The sequence below is a fragment of the Thunnus albacares genome, chromosome 21 (assembly GCF_914725855.1).
Source record: "Thunnus albacares chromosome 21, fThuAlb1.1, whole genome shotgun sequence".
NCBI classification, from domain to species: Eukaryota; Metazoa; Chordata; class Actinopteri; order Scombriformes; family Scombridae; genus Thunnus; species Thunnus albacares.
This window is the reverse complement of record NC_058126.1, coordinates 15,950,468-15,970,970: the sequence shown is the minus strand read 5'-3', so window position 1 is coordinate 15,970,970 and position 20,503 is coordinate 15,950,468. Positions and strand designations below refer to the sequence as shown.

The 20,503-nt window shown below is 40.3% G+C and overlaps 1 protein-coding gene across 1 annotated transcript; it reads right to left on the bottom strand.

Moving 5' to 3' along the window:
- Positions 1 to 1,848: 1,848 nt before the first annotated feature.
- ppp1r16a (protein phosphatase 1, regulatory subunit 16A) lies at positions 1,849 to 18,034 on the bottom strand. The gene is made up of 11 exons (XM_044340253.1): positions 17,922 to 18,034; positions 7,831 to 8,896; positions 7,271 to 7,341; positions 5,968 to 6,113; positions 5,509 to 5,612; positions 5,015 to 5,139; positions 4,697 to 4,822; positions 4,537 to 4,612; positions 4,253 to 4,382; positions 3,981 to 4,143; positions 1,849 to 3,858 (listed from the first exon to the last, which is right to left on the bottom strand). The coding sequence occupies exons 2-11, from the start codon at positions 8,075 to 8,077 to the stop codon at positions 3,325 to 3,327; spliced, it is 1,722 nt and encodes a 573-aa protein (XP_044196188.1). The 5' UTR covers positions 8,078 to 8,896; positions 17,922 to 18,034; the 3' UTR covers positions 1,849 to 3,324.
- Positions 18,035 to 20,503: the final 2,469 nt, after the last annotated feature.

Here is a 20,503-nt window from a genome sequence, read left to right as displayed (position 1 = left end):
CTTGGGGCTGCATGTTGTTTTGTCAAGGATCCTTTAACCTATCATGCACCCTGCATTATGAACAAAGATATTTTTCAGAAAGACTCTTCAATTGCAAGTGTTAGTGTACATTTTCTCTTCATTTTGTCGCAATGTTAATAAAATGAAGTTGACAAAAATAGACTAACCATTGTTCACACCCATTATTACATGTCTTGTGTCAAGTGTTTCCAAATACTGTTTCCTGTAGGCTGATCTCTGTGGCTAGGATTAGGGCTAAAGTTCAAACAGTTTGGGAGCAAAGGTGTGGGGTGGGGCAGCCAGAGATCAGCAGTTAATCACAGGCCAGAGACAAGAACAGCCCTGCACCATAAAACTCACTATCTCCTAAGCCCAAATCCCCCCTCAGCCCACAGACCTGCTGCTATCTGCTCCTGCCACTTTAAACACCCCACCCCTACCCCTTCCACCCAGTATAAGTGTCATTGTTTTACATTATTGTTAAGATTTTTTATTGAACACACCCAGCGTAACAGTGTCTGTTATATGTGTTAGATTTTTTTACTGAATATAAGTGTCTTTGTGTGTTTTGAAAGCTGAACCAAGGCAAATTCCTTGTTTTTCTATACTTAGTAAATAAATGATCCTTGAAACCTCAAATCTCAGCATTTCCTAACCTGTTACATGGTTCACAGCACCTCTCAGGTCTTTATTAAACCAGGCAAAACATTACATGACAGTGTTACTGTAAGCCAACATCACACCCGCCTCTGGCCTAAAAACAATGTTGAACCTTTATCCGGGAACCGCAAAAGGGAATGACATTGCCTCAGAAGAGCCACCTATCGAGTCAAGAATGCAGAGGGACAGGATGATAGGAGGGCATGACTTCAATGATATGCATAAATGCATATCTTTTGTTTGGACAGGTCAGAGACAGAAATATTGTAGATAACTGTGTGTGAAAAGTACCCAGTGTGAGACAGTGAAACCTCCCGGATGTATTGGAGGGGGCTTGGGAAAGAAATTTGATATCCCAAACTAAAACGGTTCATGTACACGCATGTGATGCCCTGGTGACTTTTGTGTGTCGTGCTGTGCATATTTTGGCAGCACCACACGACAGTCTGTTCCACTTAGCCTATGTATATCTAATTTTAAATGACAGATCAACATTATGTAATTAATAATACTTTTAAAATGGCTAAAATATGAGGATTTGAAGATTTACAGGTCCAACTTGAAGCTCAGTAGCCTTGGCTCACAGTCAAAACATATCTGGACTTAAGTGGGTTCCATTTTTAACACAGCCCATGCGCAACTGTTGCCAAGGCCGCATACATATCCTGGAAAGAGTTAAGATCCATGTGTGCATGCATGTTTGTGATGTAGGTAGACAGAAGTAGGGCAGGAATTCTTGTGAGTGAAAAACATGCTACAACAAGTTTTTAAAAGGTAAAGCTGCGACTTGTGTCGTCATAATCAACAGGCGACAACAAAAGAGTTCTACAGTGCATCTTAAGTGTAGCGGAGTGTATATTATGTGTTTTATGTGCTGCAGTGACAGGTGGATCAGAACAGACTGTGACATATACATCTTACATCATGCGCTCAAAGTGAGTGAGCATTATGTAAGATGTAAGAGAAATGGCATTGGTGAAATGTGCAACTGCTACATTTTACCACAAGGGGAAGACATCCTCAATGTAAACAAGGCAGGGCTAAAACAGTCGATCAAGGGATTTAAAAGGGTTAACAACTTGGTTACAAACTCCCTTCTCTAACCATGAGGCCATCACTTAACCCTGTCTTATTTGTTTTGACTCAAATGTAGAAAAAGCCCCAAAAACTTAAGTTGCAATACGGTGCTTCATTTCAAACACGTTTATCTGATTCCATCCTTCAAAAAAAATAATCAGACATAACCAGTCACAATTTCCACATCCATTAAATAAGACCACTTGCATTAAAAAAAAAAAAAAAATACAAAAATCATTTCTGAAAACAAAGCTTTTTTTTGTCTTGTCTAAACAGGGCACAGTAAAAATCACTAACAAAACTGAAATGCAATAAAGAAATGGAGTGCATTGACAGCTGGAGTCCACATCTGATCATTTTATCCCACAGCTCACCAAATTTACACATGGGACTTTGTGCAAGCATTGCAAACCTAAATTAAATCTGCCACCTAATAAAAGGCACCAACCTCTGATAAATCATCATATGAAAAGTTAACTAGTTTGACAATAAAACTTTATATAGTCTCTTTGATAGTTCAAAATATCTTGCCCTCACACCTACTGAAATTCTTCATAGAATTATATTTATCTTTCAAAAAAAAAAATGGTACAAGAACTGTACACCATGAGCCACATTCAGAATCAGATAGAATAAATAACATGATTGTATTCAGAGGGTAGAAAAATAGAAATATTGACAGCAAAATAGAAATCTAGCAGTGATAATGATGGGCTGAGTAAATTATCTGTGGATTTAATTATAAATTAACTGACACTGTTTTCAAAAGAAACACTCAATTTACAAATTGCACCATTTCAGATATTGACATGTAGGCTTTTTGTGCGCTGTAAAAGTGACCAAAGAAAACAATTCAGTGTATTTTCAGTCCAAGAGAAAACAAAAAAAGAAGAAGCAAGGAAACAGTCCTTGTTTACTTGGTGTAAATGTTAATTCAGAGTAGCTGTACTGAAACTATCATGACCAAGCAATCTCCCAAACATCTTTTTCTTATAATAAATGCAAGTGAATATGTGCAAGAATAGATAATGTACCTTCAAATCAGTCATTCACCAAAGAAAACAGAACTTAAACCTCATTCACTCATTCTTAATTTAAAATAAATCTTGAGATGCAACTTCATTTAATTCAGCTTTACATAAATATTTCAACTTTCACATGATTCTAAGGCTTTTCAATCAAACATCAATCTATTTGTATAGTGAAGTAATGGATGAACTAATGAGCATAGAGACAGCAGACACTGGAACCTGTAGTTCTTCTCTCAGTCACTAGATGGACACCTGATGTCCATCAGTTAATGCAGCCTGTAATTAAGAGGGTGCAACTGGGAATGCTGGGACTTTTGTGTAAAACATGAATCATATTGCTTAAAAAAAAAAAAAAAAAAAGATAAACAAGGGGAGCACAAATATCTCTGAAATGCAGTGCAGATCAAACCCTCATTGGCATGTGGCCTTAACTTGGGAACAAAAATCTTAATTTCAAGCATGTCTGTTTTGAAATGTTTTTGCCACTTCAGAGTGTAACATGCACAGCTTCTGTACTCTATAGGCAATGTGTGTGTGCGCGTGTGTGTGAGGCTGTCTACATGAGTCCACAGCAGGGCTCCTTGTTGTTTGACTGGTCCTCTTCAGGGGCTCGAAGTTTCAGTAGCGGAGGATCTCCGCTGGCTGGGGTGAAGTACACCTGGCTGGGGGAGGCCACCTGCTCTGTGCTGGGTGTCCCTTGGAGCTCCTGCTGGGCCTGAGAAGTCATCACCTCAGCTTCTGCAACAGGAGGCTCCTCCTCTAAGGGAGTGGGCAAAGGTGGTGGAGGTGCTGGGTACTTGTTGAGCTTGGCAGCTGCCCGCTGGCGTTTCAGGTCAGCCAGCGTGTGGTGCGATTTCTCTCGAGTCATACTGTTTGACCCTTCACCCTCTGCAGACCCAGATGCTGATCCCACTCCGGATGCAGAGCTGAGCTGGTAGGAGGCGCTGCGCTCCATGCGACCTCCACCGCTCCACAGCTCTCCAGGCACAGAGGAGGCCAGAGAAACAGAGCTCCCTCCATTCCCGAGGCTGGACACGATTTTCCTGTCCGCAGACTCCATTTCCTCTAAACGTGACGACGCTCCAGCAGCCTGAAACACAAGGAGAACATTCAACAAAACATGTATTTAAATCAGCTTCAACTCTTTGTAAATGTGACAACAACAGTAATAAGAAAAGTAAAAAAAAAAAAAGAAAAACTGTGCTCACTCACCATGGTGGCATGCTGGTTCAGCTCATTGTCTGTTTGTCTGTCCTCATCATCATCCTGTGGCTCTGGCTGCCGGCCGCGCTCCTGCCACACCATGGCCTCTTTGTGGTGCTCCCGCCGGTACAAACTGGAGCGCTCGTTCACACTGACACGACGCACCACTTTACTGTATAAACAAGGGAGAAGGGAACAGTAAAGCACTACACTGTTCCAATGTCATGTGCACTTTTTACTCCCTTGAGCTCTCTGTATCCAGACTCAATATCCCCTCTTACCCTCTGCTTCCAGTACTGGAGGCTCGTCTTTGCAGTGTGCCCTTCTGCCGGTCCTGGCTCTTCATGATGGCATCGTGTTTGTGCTTCAGCTCCATCAGTTTGGCTCTCACCTCCTCATCCATACACACATCTGAAAAGGCCACAGCACAAAAATTAAGACATTGTGAGGTATAAAAGGAAAGAGGCTGACAAGAAGTGGTTCTGGATCAGAGGCTGCTACTATGTACAATGTATTCTGCTTTGTTGAAATACAGTTTAACACCAAAAACGCTTTGAGGTCCTACCCAGAGGTGTCTCCTCCAGGACAGACTTTGTGTTTAGACTGGCTCCGTGTGCCACCAGCAGTTCCACCATTTGGATCTATGACACAAATATAAATGCTGTTAATTGCCAAGTTAAGAAAGAAGACATGGTTTTATTTTTTGATATGACCGCAGCACTGACTTGTCCCCAGCAGGAGGCAGCGTGTAGCGGCGTCCAGCCATCACAATCCTTCACCTCCACCTTAGCCCTGTGCTCTAGCAGCAGCTCTGCCACAGACATGTAGCCATTAGCAGACGCTATATGGAGCTAGAAGAAAAATTCAACAAAGAACACACTAAGTATTTATATTACCTAGGTTTGATATAGTTTTATCAGGTTTAACGGGTTAAAAGTTTGGATTTAAAAAGACAGGTGAGTGTAATACTTGCAATTTCCAAAACTAAGGATTTGTGTTTTCCTTCCCCAAAATTTTTATCTACACGTGTCACTCTGTCTCACCAGTGTTGCTCCATTATCATCCTGAGCGTTTAAGTCCGCTCCACTCTGAACCAGAGCCTGGATGTCAGCCAGCATGCCCATCTCTTTAGCCCCTCGGCATTCATCTATACGGTCCTGAGTTATCCCTACCCACACACACACACACACAAACACACACACACACACACACACACACACACACACACACACACACACACACGCACACACACACACACAGGGACAGGACCAATGGTAGCAAAACACACAGTTAATAATAGTCTGAGTGTGCTGCCAGTTTTAAAATTTTGGTTTGGGACTGGTCCCATTAGTCTGTGCTAAGTTTTTACTTTTCATAAAATACATATAATTTTTCCTTCACACACAATTGTTCCATCTGTGGTCTATTAAACACTGCTTTACATTGTGACAGTGAGATTGCGTAACTTTCAAGGAAATGCTACAAAATAAGCTACAAAAATGACAGTGATGGTTTCCATTTGACTCAACTCACTGACCCTGTTCAGCCATAACCATCTCCAGCAGCTCAAGGGTGGCCTCGTCCTCACAGAGGTCATAGGGCATGTTGCCATCCGCATTGACAGCCAGCAGGTTAGCCCCACTAGAAGCATCCAAACAAACACACAAACACAAGCAGAAGCACGCAAACAGTCATATGCAACTGGATTAGAGTAGGACACAGTGACACTCCCTGACTCAAGAATAATTATACACTTGCAAAGTGTTTAGAGAGTCAAACTGCATCCATATTTGCATTGTTTATGTAAACAAGATACTCTCGCCAGGACAGCTCTTAGATCTAGAGAATGATACCCATTCTGCCTGAATGAAAGAATGTAGAAATATTTATCTGAATATCAGCTTATGAATTTCTACACCCTGATGTGCTTAGTGCTATGACGGAGGAGAAAGGATTCATAAAACAGTAAAGTTATGAAATTCATGGTCAAACTCACGCCTGAATCAGGAGCTGCACGAGTCCGGTGTGTCCACAGGTGGCAGCAGCGTGCAGCGGTGTCCACAGCTCACTATCACAGGCGTTCACACAAGCTCCAGCGTCCAGCAGGCACTGCACTATCTCCACAAAGTCATCAATGCAGCACTGGCAAGACAGGGCAAATGTAGATATGTGTGAAAATGTACATTTATATATACACACATGTGAGGAAAAGTACAGACAGAACACATAACAGGCATAGAACATACTGCAGGTAAACAAGCACTAAGTGAAATGGATAAAACCATGCATGATTATTTATGGACACTAATACACTGACTCATGTAATAGAAAAAAAATGCATGCATGGCCCAGCCCTTTGCTGTGTAAACATCGAGTTTTCCAAGGGGAAGAGCACAGTTAACTGCTTCTATAAAGAGTCTCTGTGTTCACAAGTACTACTTTGATTAGTTTATAGGAGTGTGTTTGTGTTGCTAACTTATAAAAACCAAATACACAGAACACAGGAACAGTGGGAAAAAGTGCCTGCGTGAATTATAAAGGTTGCAGGGTAGTTTTGGGTTTGTGGGTTTCAAGGTCTCGTCATATAAAACACAGGAATCTTATGATGTATTCCCTCTAAAAGTGTTTGGGAGAGGAATGTAGGCTTGAGCAAGCTGCCCTCACTTCTTCCAAATTCGGACCCTCTAACTAAAACTGTGGGAATGAATCAGTGTGTTCATGTAAACGGACTGATGATAAGTTAAGAGTTAGACAAAATAAAGGCAAACAGTACTTAGTGAGCTCAAAGCTGTGACCACACACAACATAAACACACACACACACACACTGCACAAAAGGTGACTTGACTTGTTAAGGGCAGTCGCAAACTGTTAGCGTAAAACTATGTAGAGTAACCTCATCTCATTTATTGCAAGACTGCTTATATAATCTGGTGCAGGAATGAGAGAGAGAACCCGTGCATGTGTACATGAAAGACATTTAAATGGCCTAAATGCTGACAGGAGTGTATCTATAGTATGCGGATTACCTGGAGGGTTTGTTTTGAAGATGTTGGTGGATATTTTGCATATTGCTAGATGTGGAAGTTCGAGCACTGAATTCATTATATTTGGACAACTGATTCTATTTTTGTGGCATGCTGTGAGTGAAGTGCTAGGAATTTATGAATATAAATAATTAGGTGGAGCACAATTCTTTGTTAACCAGTCTGATTTCCCCGTCAGCCTGTCAGTGGCTTGGTTGTACATTCCAGGTTTGAAATGTCACTGCAACTCCCATAACTAGATGTATGTGTGTACCTGATGGAGGGCTGTCAGTCCATCCTCGTTGACCAGATCTGGGTTGACACCATTGTTTAGCAGCTCCCTCACTAGAAGGAGCACAAACATACGCAGATAGACACACAGCATTATGACTATGTCTTTTCCACATAAACATTACAACACATTGCAGAAATCTGTTTCCCTAAATAGATGTAAGAAAATGATACCCGTTCAGTGGGTCTGTGTGTAAGTTAACAATGAACTTAAAATATCTGCCACTATACTTAGCCTTGACCCTGTGGCTTACAATAAAGTCATTGAAAACAAAATGCCTGGCTAGTTCGTGTGACGTATCCAGAATAAATTATGCATGAATCACTTCCTCTGAATCGTGGGTTTTACAGAGCACGATGCTGTCTTTGGAGAGGCCAACAGCATGTCTTATAAGAAACAAACAAGACAATTGCAGACGTCATAGTATCCCCTGATGTTCAAGGGTAGGGCCGCTTTCACGTTATGGGAATTTGATTGGTCTATAACATGTCTGTTCTGAGTGTATGCGTGTATATATCCACTGTAAGCATGTTTGTACCTACCCTCATCCACATCATTGCGTGCAGCTGCATCTAGCAGGGTGACGGTGTTGGGGAATGTCACTTTTTTGGTGCGCCCCTTCTTCTTATCTGCTTTGGCCTTTCCTCCTCGTGCGGCATCCTTCTCCATCTGTGCCCAAGCCTTCAGCTGCTGCGCCCGCCGCTTCTGGGCATGCTTCAGGCGTTCAGTGGCACTCAAGCGCCCAATAGTGGACATCTCAGCCAGCAGCTCGCCGTGCTCTGCTGCCATGCCACCAAAACACTATGTTTCCCTTAGTCCAGGAGGATTTTAAATCCAAGCTTCAGACTTATTAAGCTCTCATATGCCTCCCTTGTGCCCCTTAAATAGGCCCTCCTGTCAGGCCTATTTAGGGCCTGTGGGACAGCGCGTGAGGACTTAGCAGTTTGTGCAAAAAGATGAAAACATCTTTTCAAGAAAAAAAAAATTCAAGCAAGAAGAAAAAATTCTCTAAGTATGACAAATTAAAGCAACTTATGTTGTGGGATCAGGTGATGAATATTTCCATGATTTCAGAAAAAAGCAACACATGGAATTGTTGCAGTGTCTCTTTCCCATCTTTTAGACTCTTATCGTGCCAGGTGGGAGAAAGATGTCCAAAACATAACCATCCAAGCAGTGGATTGCAACCAACCGTCAGTCCTCCCATCCATGTCATTAGTGGGTAACTTAGCCAATGATACACTGCAGGAGAAAGACACAGAAAGGGGAGAGAAAGAGCTAGAAAAGCAGAGTCAGACTACTCTCCAGGTTAGATACTCCATCGTAGTTTCTTTTCCATACTGGTGGTGACTGTGTCCAAGACTTGCATCCAAAAAAGGGGCCAGTCTATGATAATCCACAGGGACAATATGCTGGCAGTAGCTGATAAATCCACACAAGGCCTACTGACAGCTTTCAAACAGCACTGGGTGGTGAGTGGAGACTATTCCAAAGTCAACTTGTCATTGTTGGTACATTTTTTGGCAGGTCTTCATGAGAAGGAAGTTAGGCATAAGGGTTTCAACGTTTCGTTCTACAGTGACATTATCTTCTGTCTGCAACTGTGGGCTGGAAAAGAGAAGAAACAAAGCAGGGAGAGAAAAATGTGAGTGCTGTGTTACAGTTCAATGTATGCACACACTGCTCTCCTCATCCTGTTATCTTTAACCCCTGAGCTCCTTCCCCCTACTCCCTCCTCTCCCACTCCTCTACCGAAGGAAACCTGAGACGGTGGGACGCTTTTCATTAATGATTGACACACCCTGCGGCCCGACACACACTTTACAGTCGTTGGCATATGCACAGACTCAGAGAGGGATGTTGTGGAAAAGTGCTTAAATAGCGGATATGTGGCATGTTTCACTGCGAGTTCTAATCCAGGCAGCCTCGGTCAGCAGGATCGCTCTCATTACCTTTCGTTAACTTCCCAGACGAGTTATGTGGCTCACACACGCTTGGCTCTTTCTAGGCTATTCATTTATTATTTAGGCTTGGGCCTGTGAGCGCTGAGAGGAAGGTCAACTAAAGGCACTCAGTGAGATAGGGAGAGTGACTGACAAGACAGTAGTCCTGAGCCACAGAACCACCGCAGCAAGCAGCCTGAAATGTTGTGTGGTGTGTGTGTGTGGAGCTCTCCATAAAGCAGCTTGTTTGACAGGAAACAGACAGTGAATCATAATAACAAAGTTGCAGTTACAGGGCTCCTCATAGCTTTTTATCTCATTTAACTGACAGTAAGAGGTTTAAGGCTTTTAAAATGTTTTGAGAAATTTGATTTAATGAGTTTTTCCAAGATTCCCTCTCAACAAAAAAACACAACTGGTTGTTTTATATGCCTCCTTTTTAGGTTTTTGTGGAACGGTTGATTTTTAAAATACCACAGTCTATACCATAATCTCCTCAATAGATATTATCTATTGAGGAAATTAGCTATTTGTCTGTTTTTAGACATATTTAGAGCAGCTAGCATCCATGTTTGACCAGGATATCAAACTTTTAATCAACTCTGGTTGGTGGATTGATAATTGGATTGGTGTTGATGTAAACAGAGCTGCAAGTCAATAAGATATGTACCACAGTCTAATGAGGCACCCTTTATAAAAGGTTTTATAAGATATGATTAAAGGCTTTATTAATGGTTAATAAATCATGTACTAATGGTTTAAAATTAGTCATATGCCATTAATAACAGCAACTTTTGAGTTGCCAGGTTGTGAAACATCACTTTGGCTGGTGTTTATCCTTTCCCTTTGGTAATAATGCAGTTCTCAATGTTGGTAATATATTAATAAATGCTTGTGGAGTTCACATTTTTCTAATGGAGACCAGTCAATCACAGTATCCATTAGGCCTCTTATGTTGTCAATCTTAATAGTTATTGCCTTGGGGATGGACAAACTTTTGTCATTTGTTCCTTTACTGTGCCTTCCTACTATTTTTAGGATACCTCTCACCCTTTGTCACAAGCTACAATGTAAGGATTTCCTCAGATTGAGGCAAAAGCTTAACACTCCCCTGTAGACTGGCAGGCCACAGCAAGGATCATTCATACAAACAATACAAGCATGAACATGGATTAGGCATGGATGATTAGGTTAATTTATAATCCAGTGATCCATGAGGTGACTATTTTTAACCGGTCTTCTTCTTACAGAAAAAAAGCCATGACATCCAAAGTCCATATTCATGGTAAAAGGTCAACAGGAAACAAACTTATTACGTGCCAAACCCTTATGGGACAATTGAGGCAAGGCTGTATACAGTTTGTAGTCCAACCTGTTTTTGATCAACTCTCAGCTAGAGTTAAGGAATGAAAAAAGGCAACATGTTTTGTGGCATTTTAAGGGGCTTTAAAGGGTGAAAGTTTTGGAGAAACGGGGAAAATCCCTGCAGGAACTTGCCTGCTGTATTAGTGGGATAATTCCATACACACAATCTGGAAGATCAAAAAGATCCCACTCTTGAACATTTGTGTTGTCTGGCTCACAAATGAAACTATTTTTTTGAACTGGCCTTGATATGAACAACAAAACGACAGACTGGGGCATCTGCATGTTACAATTCACTTCATCCATCTGTTGCTCTGAATGCACTTTTGTGGATTTGTGCACAACTGATTCTTCTACAAATATTTAATTTTCTTGCAAACAAGATGCTTCCACTGATTATCATGTTATTTTACTGGAGACCATTAACATTTCAGAAGTTTGCTCAATAGGCCATAAGAAACAAGCTGTGTTTTTCAGCTTCAACGTGATAACGTTGCACATCTCAGGGGCAGGAATTGTAAGCATAAACAGCCTTACACTGACACAGTCGGCCTGTTTTGGATTTGTAATATTACCTTGGAGAGGATTGTAACAATGAAGACAGCCTTCAATGGAAATCAATAATGTTCTGTTGGAGGTGAATGAGATGTTTTGAATTTGAATCCAAGATCATGTCACTAAAAACTCACATCCTTGTAGCAGCTTGGAGACTGAAATGGTGGCCACTGACTAAGCAGATGACAAATGTGCGTCCCTTTGTCTCCGTCTATTTTTCTTTTAGCACCAATTACATATCATGTGATCATGACAATAAAACCGGTTTACTGTGTTTCCACCCATATCCAGAACACACTGGCTCACCTAATTGGAGGATCTGTGCTGGCCTGATACTAGCATGTGCTATGCCTCTTATACTGCACACTTAGCTGTAACTTTTAAACCTCGGATCTGTGAAGATTAAAGTGATTTTATAGCTTTTTTTAGGGATATCAATGGCAATGTTACTGTGTTTTGGTGGAAAAAAGACTTTTTAATATTCCTTTTAAGATGGGAAAACAAAATCAAGCCCATAATGAATGCATCAGGATATTCTAAAAGGACAGCAAACAGTCCAAACATCATCTCTCAAACAATTATAACAACTTAGAATCACTTGACTGACAAAAATCTCATCAGGAACTCAAGCCTCTGCCTGATAACAGGTTAATTAACACTAGACTCCTTATAGTGTTTCTTAATGGACCACAGTAGACCTATCTGATGCCATGTTAGCTAACTGAAATAGATTATACCTGTTGATATGCTGGTACATTAGACGAGTGATCAGGTTTGACCATTTTGATGGGTCATTGGTTAGGTGAGTGGTAGTAGTAGGCTTCGTCATTACATAACATGAAATTTAAAAGCTGTTATGAACCGTGCACACAGGTCAACTTTAACACATATGCAAAGACACAGTCGGGCTGACACAGAAAGACAAACATTTTCCCACTTAAAATACATTTACATGCACAAACAAACACAAACACACACACACTCACTCACGGCAAATAAAAGAGTGCTTCCTGATTAGCTGTCTTGGCAGAGTGAGCCAGACAAGTCAAATCTCAATCAAAGCCAATTAGTGCAGGGTATCGGGAGAATGGAGCTGAGACAGAAGCTCAGACAGACACTATGATGTTTACTCTTGAGCCTGGCTAGTCCGAGTACACACACATACAGGATGCATCATGTCCCACCAAGAACACAGTCATTATTTGGTGTTGTGCCCGATTTCTGGTAGCCTACAGGTTAAGACGCATGGCACATAATCACAACGTCTGCAGTTAGATCCTGGCAGCGCATCTTTGTCGCACGTCGCTCCCCATCTCTCTCCCCCCTCGTTCCCTGTCATCTCTCTGATGTTACCATCTAATAAAAGGCATACAACGTAAACTTGTTGGTGTACACAGAAAGTCCAGAGTTCCATGCGTTCTTTTTTTAAATTTCTTAACTATAGCCTTTCAGTTCAATATATGTTTTAGAGCCTGAAAGTGGAGACAAGTCTGAAAGTAGCCTCCTGGATAGGGAGGCTGAGAGCCATCATTTGGATGCAACCAAACAAACTAAAAAGCAGGTTGTGGTAAAAAAAAAAAAAAAAAAAGAGAAAAAAAAAAGCTTTAGGATCCTCACAGCATGGGACAGTTGAGACTAGAAGCTCAGTCAGTCTCAGCATGCTGTCAGGGACTAATCAGCCTACATCACTCACCAACAGCGAACTAGGAGCAAGAGAGCAAGAATGACACATAAACAACGGTCAAACTGTGCTTTTCCTGTTATAATAAGTCAAAATGTCTGCTGTGAAAAAGGTCTATTGATGAGCACTGCATTGCATTTCTGAGCGCATCTGAAGCTTGATCGTGATCACAGGTAGACAACACAACTCAGTATAAAGATATTTCCAGCATAACTATGATTAAAAGCGGTATTTTGACAAGCATAGACACCAGGTTTTGGAGTCAGCTGCTCAGAATCAAAGCAGAGCAAGAGTTTCTTGTGTAAATCTATATTTTTGTCACAAATATTCAACAAAAAAAACAGAAAGAAGGGAGGAGTCAGAAATAACTTCAGCATGAATACAACCAGGGTTACTGTTAACAAACTAACTGACCGACTACCTGTGTTTTTATGCCCATATAATGATAACAAATGGTTGCTTTAAGTCAAAGTAAGGAGAGTAGTTCAGTAATGAACAGAAACGGTAACAAAAGCAAAAGTCTATGATTTTGTTATCTTACCTTCTCGTCTCTGTGTGTGGCAAATTTCGCTGTACTTCAATAAATTATTTGAGAGCAGATGCAGAGACATGAGCACACAATTCTTTAGCCTCAGTTAGTTTTGGCACTGCCAAATTAAGCTCCCACGCAAACAGGGAATAGGGAATTTGTTGGTGGCAGTTCTGTGTAAGAGCCTTGTGATTCTCTGAGTCAGACAGAGCCCAGACAGAGGGAAAAATAAGTAGTAGCTAAATCACTGATATTGTACAAACTCTGGCATGGCGGAACAGGTCATGCACACTGAAAAATATGACTAAATATTTTGGTGTGTTTAGAAAAATATCCCTGCATCAATCTGACATTTGTGGACTTTTTTTTTTCCACCTAATGACTTCACAGGAAGGGCTGTCTACAGCTGCTGAAGAACATAAACTTTCATTCAACAGCTGGAATGAATAGACTACTATGAATACACACACACACACACAAACACAACACTGAAGCTCATACATTCATGAAGTAGGTGGTACCTGAGCTAAGTGTGACTGAACTTACAAGAACATAACAGAACACAGTTTAAACTCCTGCTCTGCTCCACTCGTGGTTTGTCATCATTGTACAGTTGTTGTGTACAACCACCGGCCCAGTGAGCTGTTTGATGTGACCTGTAAGACCTTTCTGTGCATTGAAACAAACAGTGCTGAGTCAATGCAGCTTGATGAGTCGGGAATGATCGCGACCACTATTTGAACAAATGCCAAGTGACCTAATCTGCCTGCCAAATAATCAGAAACGTTGTTTTCCTGTTACTCTGCAGCTAGAACTAAACGGCAAGGTGATCAACAGTAAATTAACCTGCAGCTATTTTGAGAATAGTACATCATTTCTCAAGCAAAAATGCCAAACATTTGCTGAATATCCTGAAATACCTTTAACTGTTTTTAACCCAATGAGAACATAAATTTGGACCTCTGTATCAGTTGTCAGATGTTTGGGAAGATGAAGATTAGATGATTGTCCTGTTAAGTAAGAATGAATCTAAGAGTTTGTTTTAAATAAGACCTGAAATTATCTGGAACATGTCCCTCTTTGAATTGTATGTTATATAGAAAAATAGGCTACATATTTGAAAAATTTGAAAAATTAAGGAGCTGATGGGGAGCAATTCTGACAAAGTATGTTTGCAGAAGAAAGATTCTGTGAAGAGTTGTGGGAAATGTAATTGTGCAGGTTATACTGCAATATGAAAAGTAAGGATAAATGAAAGAATAATAAAAGGATATGAAGACGTTTTCTCTCTACAGAATAGCTTAATTGTACCAATAGATTTGGTTACTTTTTTACTGACATAATCAGCATGTTCTCTCCAGCTCAAGTTCTTGTAAATTATTGTTGCAAGGATCAAAAAAAAAAAACTGGAAATGAAAACAATAATAGCTCTATCTGCAACTTCAAAATAATTTATGAAGGGGGGACAGGAGGAGAATTATTGCAAAAGAGAGGAGGGGGGGCGGGTCTACTTATTAAGTCCTGTCATGTGTAAAGGTTTGAGCTGCTCCATAATCACTCAGCAATCTCAGCAATGCCACTGAGTAGCAAGAGTAGAGTGAGAGCAAGATATTGCGCATGTACGATTGAGGCAGATCTGGAAATATTCGGGCAGAAATGAAGATACACACAAACAGACAAAGATTTAGCTTTTTTTTTTTTTTTTGGAGAACAGGATATGGAATGAGAGGGCAAGAGGATGTGGAGGAAAGAATGCGAAGGAGATAGAGGAGAATATGAGGAGGAGGAGGAAGGATGGGGGAGGAGACAGAGGAGACTTGCTCCTAAGCAGGAAGTAGGGTCACGTCTTGCAGGCACAGAGGTGGAGCAAAAAACAGGGATAAAGAATCTTTAAATGGCCCCCGCAGGATGAGACGATGTGTATGACATCCGTCCGCAGAATGTCTCACATCTAAACAAACAGACATGATGGTAAAGAAGAGCCTCAGTTACAGACCTCACCCAGAAGTTACAGACGGAAAAAAAGAGGAAATATACGTAGTAGAGAAGGAATGCAACAGTGAACCAACCCCTTGTAAATACAAGGGGTAGGTTGACCTTTAAATAACTGCTTGAGTCATTTGACCTGTTGGAATTATCTTATCATAAAGAAAAAAAAACTATATTAGGATTTCAGAGAAATCCTTCTATAATGATTACCTCAACTTGGACAGTGGTTTCTGGTCTTTGCCTCAGTATCTACAAGTGCTTTCTCCTTACAAGATCAAAGGGTTAAAGTCTAAGCTCAATGCTGAAATGTCATCTAACCTTTGCATGATTTCTCCCTAGATGTTTCATATCATGCACGTGTGTGTGTGTGTGTGTGTGTCCTGTCATGATGTGTATCAAGAAGCTTACATGCTAATCTTGGTCTATATATTGTGAAACCTGCAAATATTTGACTGTACATACCGCAGCAAAGCCTTTGAATAAGTACTTTAGACCACACACTGCAATTCTTGAGAGCAAGAATGGCAAGGCTGGCTCAACAACAAAAAAAATGACTGTGACTTTATTGGGGCTAATAGCTCATTTTGGCTAATCAAAGAATCAGGCCTCCAGTAAGCAGTCATCAGAGTGAAAACAACCACAGAGGCAAACAAAACTCAATGATAATACTTATTTCTCCTTGAGACGAAGCATCTGAACAGAATATTAGGGCTGCAACTAATGATTGTTTTCATAAATCGATTAATCTGACAATTATTTTCTCAATTAACTGTCTATAATGTTAGAAAATAGAATAACATGCCATCATAATTTCCCCAAGCTCAACATAGCATCTTCAAATTCCTTGTTTTAACCTATCATCAATGCAAATCCCAAAGATATTCAGTTTACTATCATATATGATGAAGAAAAGCAGCAAATCCTCACTTTAGGGAAGCTGGAAAGTGAGAAGGATTGGCATTTTTGCTTGATAAATGATTGAAATAATCACTTATGAAAATTGTTGCTGAGTCTGTCAAATGGCCAGTAGTTTGATTGACTAATTGTTTTAGCCCCGTAGAAGATACTAGGGGTTGGCACATAAACATGAAATCTAATGCAATCCAATACAATAACCCTGCAAAGTAAAAACTGCTTATGTGATGCTTATGTTTGTATTTTTAAAAGTCTGTCAGAAAGTTGTTTAACTGTATGGAAAATTAAGAAACAGGCAGTCTGTGATATTGTTGTGTTAGGCTGTATTGACATTTTATTTCACAACCCAACCATCTTACTTAAAGGACAGGTTCACAATTTTTCAAGTCTGTTAAAACAACAGTCTGGTGCCCATATAAACACTAAAAGAGGTTTTTCTTGCTGCGATCATTCCTCCTGCTCATACTGGCTATTAAAAGATCCCCTTCAAATGTGCTTTCAATATAAGTGATAGAGGCCAAAATCCACAGTGTGTCCACACAGTCATTTTATGCAAAAATGCATATAAAAGTTTATCTGAAGCTTATATGAGGCTGCAGCAGTCTGAGTTAATCATATAAAGTGGATATCTGCCACATTTACAGTCTTTTTAGCATCAAATTCCCTCTTTGTGTTTCCTCAGACAGTGTTTCCCTGTTGAGCTATAGTGGAAGTATAGTAACAAAAAGAGGGACTTTGGCACTAAAAAGACTGTAACATTGAAAGATGTCGACTTGATTTGACTCATTTGGATGACTGAAGCTTCATATCAGCTTCAGATAAACTTTTAAATACGTTTATGCACAGGAGGAGGACTGTGGATTTTGGCCCCATCAATTACATAATAAGAGCATTATGAAGGGATCTTCTAACGTTATGTATGAACAGGAGGAATGACTATGGCAAGAAAAACCTGTTTCAATATTGACTTGGGCTCCTGACTGCCTTTTTAAGATAGACTTGAAAAATTGTGAACCCGTCCTTTAATGTAACTATATCAATAAACATACCAATGCTATTGTACCGGATTACACTAAACCTATTGAAGGTGAATTATGGAGACATATTACAGTCTGTTGAACTATAAACTTGCCATATAGATATGTCAGCCTAATTTTGACGATAAACTGCCCTGTGGCTACTGACTTTAACAGGTTCATATATAATAACTGTAAAATACCTTAAAAATAAAAGCTTAAACAGAAACAACGGAAGCGTTAGCTCTTAACCTGTAAGCAGCAGATTAGCTAACCTAGCGGTCCACAGACAGACAGGCTTAACAGGTGGCTAGTCTGACAGGTAACAGTTCATTTAAGCTACCTGGCTTAATCCCCGCCACCGGCTACAGATACACCGGTGAGTTTATCCTATGAGACTGACTCTCGTTAAAAAAAAAGAGAAGCACACCTGTTGAGCAGCTTTCATTGAACGTTATGACATGCTAACATAACGCTAAGTTCAGGTTAGCTTACTTCTCAGTCTTACCGGTGTTTTTAGGGAATTAAATGGTACGTCGTCTCAAAGGCAACTTAGTCAACCTGATACAAGTGGAGTTAAACCGAGCAGGGTGAACATTATCGACGTAAAATGATAGAAATAAACGTGGCGACGTCCTACCTGTTGAGTTGACTGTCTGTAGTAGCTCCTGTGCAGGTTTGCGGCGGTGAAACTGTATCAGCTCCTGCTCCTGTTGCTGTTCTAGCTCCTGGTCCAGCTCCTGCCCCTGCTATAACTCCAGCTACAGCTCCGGCTACCGCTCTAGCCCTCCGGGGAAATGCTTCACCATAACAACCGGACCTGCGCCCTCTCTCTCCCTCTCCTCCCGCGGGACAGCCTCCACTGGAGGGCGACAGAGTCTGCAAGCTGCGGTGCACGTCTGCAGGCTGTTTTATGTTGTGGTTTTTCCACTTAGGTACTATTCTATCTACTCATAAGGTAGATATAATGTTATAATAGATCTGATATTATATTATGCAAATATAGCAGTAGTCACAGCTGCTGTGATAGTATTAAGCCTAACTGTGGTATATCAGACTGATGCTTCATTCTTGGATTACCACATTCCTAAACTAGTACTAATAAGTGCAGGTGCTTGTATGGAAGCAAATAAGGGTCATTAATATTTTGAGCTTGTGAAATGGTCTGTGAATGAGTCATAAAGTCTTGCAGCTGTATGAATAGTTTGTGCTTGTGTGCACAAAGATATAATTTGCACATGGGTGAAAATGTTTTTGTAGCTGTAGAAATACAGCTGCCAAACTTCCTTACGCATTCACAAACCATCTCTCAAGCTCAAAATTTTGCTTCCATACTTCAGTGCCATATGACCACAGAGCTAAGATTTTTACTAGACTAAGTAAAGATGACTCATGTATCATGTAAACATAGATTGAATGCTCTCACAGCTTGCAAAAAACATTTATAATCAAAGTGAAAATATATAGCCTATACAGTACCAGTCAAAGTTTTGGACACACTTTCCCATTCACTTAAATAGCAGTCAAACTTTTGACTGTTACTGCTTTGTTTTTTGAAGTACTTGTATGACTGTTGGTGGGAAATGTGTTACCACACTGACCTATACCGTCAGTTTTTCTGTTGAATTCACATGCTGGAAAAAGAAAGCAAACTGACTTTGTAAAAATGAGTAGGTGTGACATGCCATAGTGCAAAAGCACCCTAATCTTGTTTATTGAAACAAATGTCAAGGCTGTGTTTGCATGCATACTCGCATCTTCAAATGTACATTAATTAAAGATCAATTCAACAAAGCCAACCAACTGTACCCCACTGATTGTCTGACTGCTTGCTTAATCCAAATGAAGCTCCCAGCAGCACCAGAATCAGCTAATAATACAGTTACAGACAGTGATGATGACTCTCAGCTGACGCCTACAGTGACCCAGCCAACCAACACAGCGGATGCAACGAGGACACAACTTGGGAGCATGAGCCACTGTTGCCATCTCTTGTCATCAGGATACCATGCACTGCTTTTCTGACATTTAAAATATATGAATATTTGCATTCTAAGTTACCAAGTGCTATAAAACAAAAATCAAAGAAAACATATTAAGCTTTAAAAGACTGAAGATGGCTAGTACAAGAGCATTGTAAGAACAATTAACTTTGATGATAACACAATAAGACAGTTAAACAGAAGCATACTCTAATGTACCTCTAGCGGTATCTGACTGTCTAGTTGTGCACATAGTTTCGGTTTTATATGCCTAAGTTTTGATATATCTACCTCTGAGATTTCTGTCTCCACTCAAATATTATGGAGATGAATAAGATTTAATTCATGGTGCTCACAGCATTTAAAAATACGTTTAAAACATCCATCAGCACTATGACCTTTCAAAAACACATTACAGACTTCACTGGAAACAGTTTTCACTGGGCATTTTTCCACTGCAGAAATATTCCCTGTGAAAACGTTTGACACACCATTCTGTGGGTTGTTTTAAATGTCACTTTTCAATGGTTTGAGTATGTCTGTTATAGTGGGGTGGTGGTAGAAAAAGACTCAGAGACTTAAATCTCAATATCTGCATGGCTAGATACCATTAGGGGACAAAAAGAAAACATTTTCTTTAAATAATATTTTGAGTGAGCCAATCCTTCAAACTGAAGGTTGGAGCCTACATACACTCTTTTTGTGTGTATATTGTAATAGTTTGACAAAGAAAAATAAGTCAGCACTCATTTTATTTAACCAATCTTGCAGTGATGTAGCTGTGACAGCACTATGAAAACTTTCTCTCACTTTCTTCATCCTTCTCAGTCTCAGAGGGGCTTAACTTCATTCCTCCTCTCCATCAGTATCAGGATGCATCCCAGGACAGCTTATAAACAAGGGATTTGTCCAGACACAATCAGCCTATGTGAACAACCTTGTCCTGAAAGCTATCCTATTCATATGGTTTCCCATTCTTCTCATTGCTAATCCAGGCAAAACCCTATTAACTGGCACTCCAGCAGACAGGAAGCGATAGATTGACAGTTTGTATTTAAATCAGTTTTGCATTGAGCACTTCACTATGAGAGGGCATGTAAATAAGGTCCAAACATTGTGCATAATGAGCGAGGGGTTTGCCTGTACATGTTGAATTTCTCCAGCTCACAAAGAAGAAAAAAAAAATCTCATTGACAATAAACTGCATCAAATTCACTTTTTGAACAGAGAGTGACTGTTT

What these genes read in the sequence shown, in the direction of transcription:
- ppp1r16a (XM_044340253.1), bottom strand. Translation starts at nt 8,077, where the DNA reads ATGGCAGCAGAGCACGGCGAGCTGCTGGCTGAGATGTCCACTATTGGG. An exon ending in GATGGTTATGGCTGAACAGG is followed by an intron (nt 5,140 to 5,508) that starts GTCAGTGAGTTG and finishes GTGTGTGGGTAG; the next exon opens with GGATAACTCAGGACCGTATA. An exon ending in TCCAGTACTGGAAGCAGAGG is followed by an intron (nt 4,144 to 4,252) that starts GTAAGAGGGGAT and finishes TTGTTTATACAG; the next exon opens with TAAAGTGGTGCGTCGTGTCA.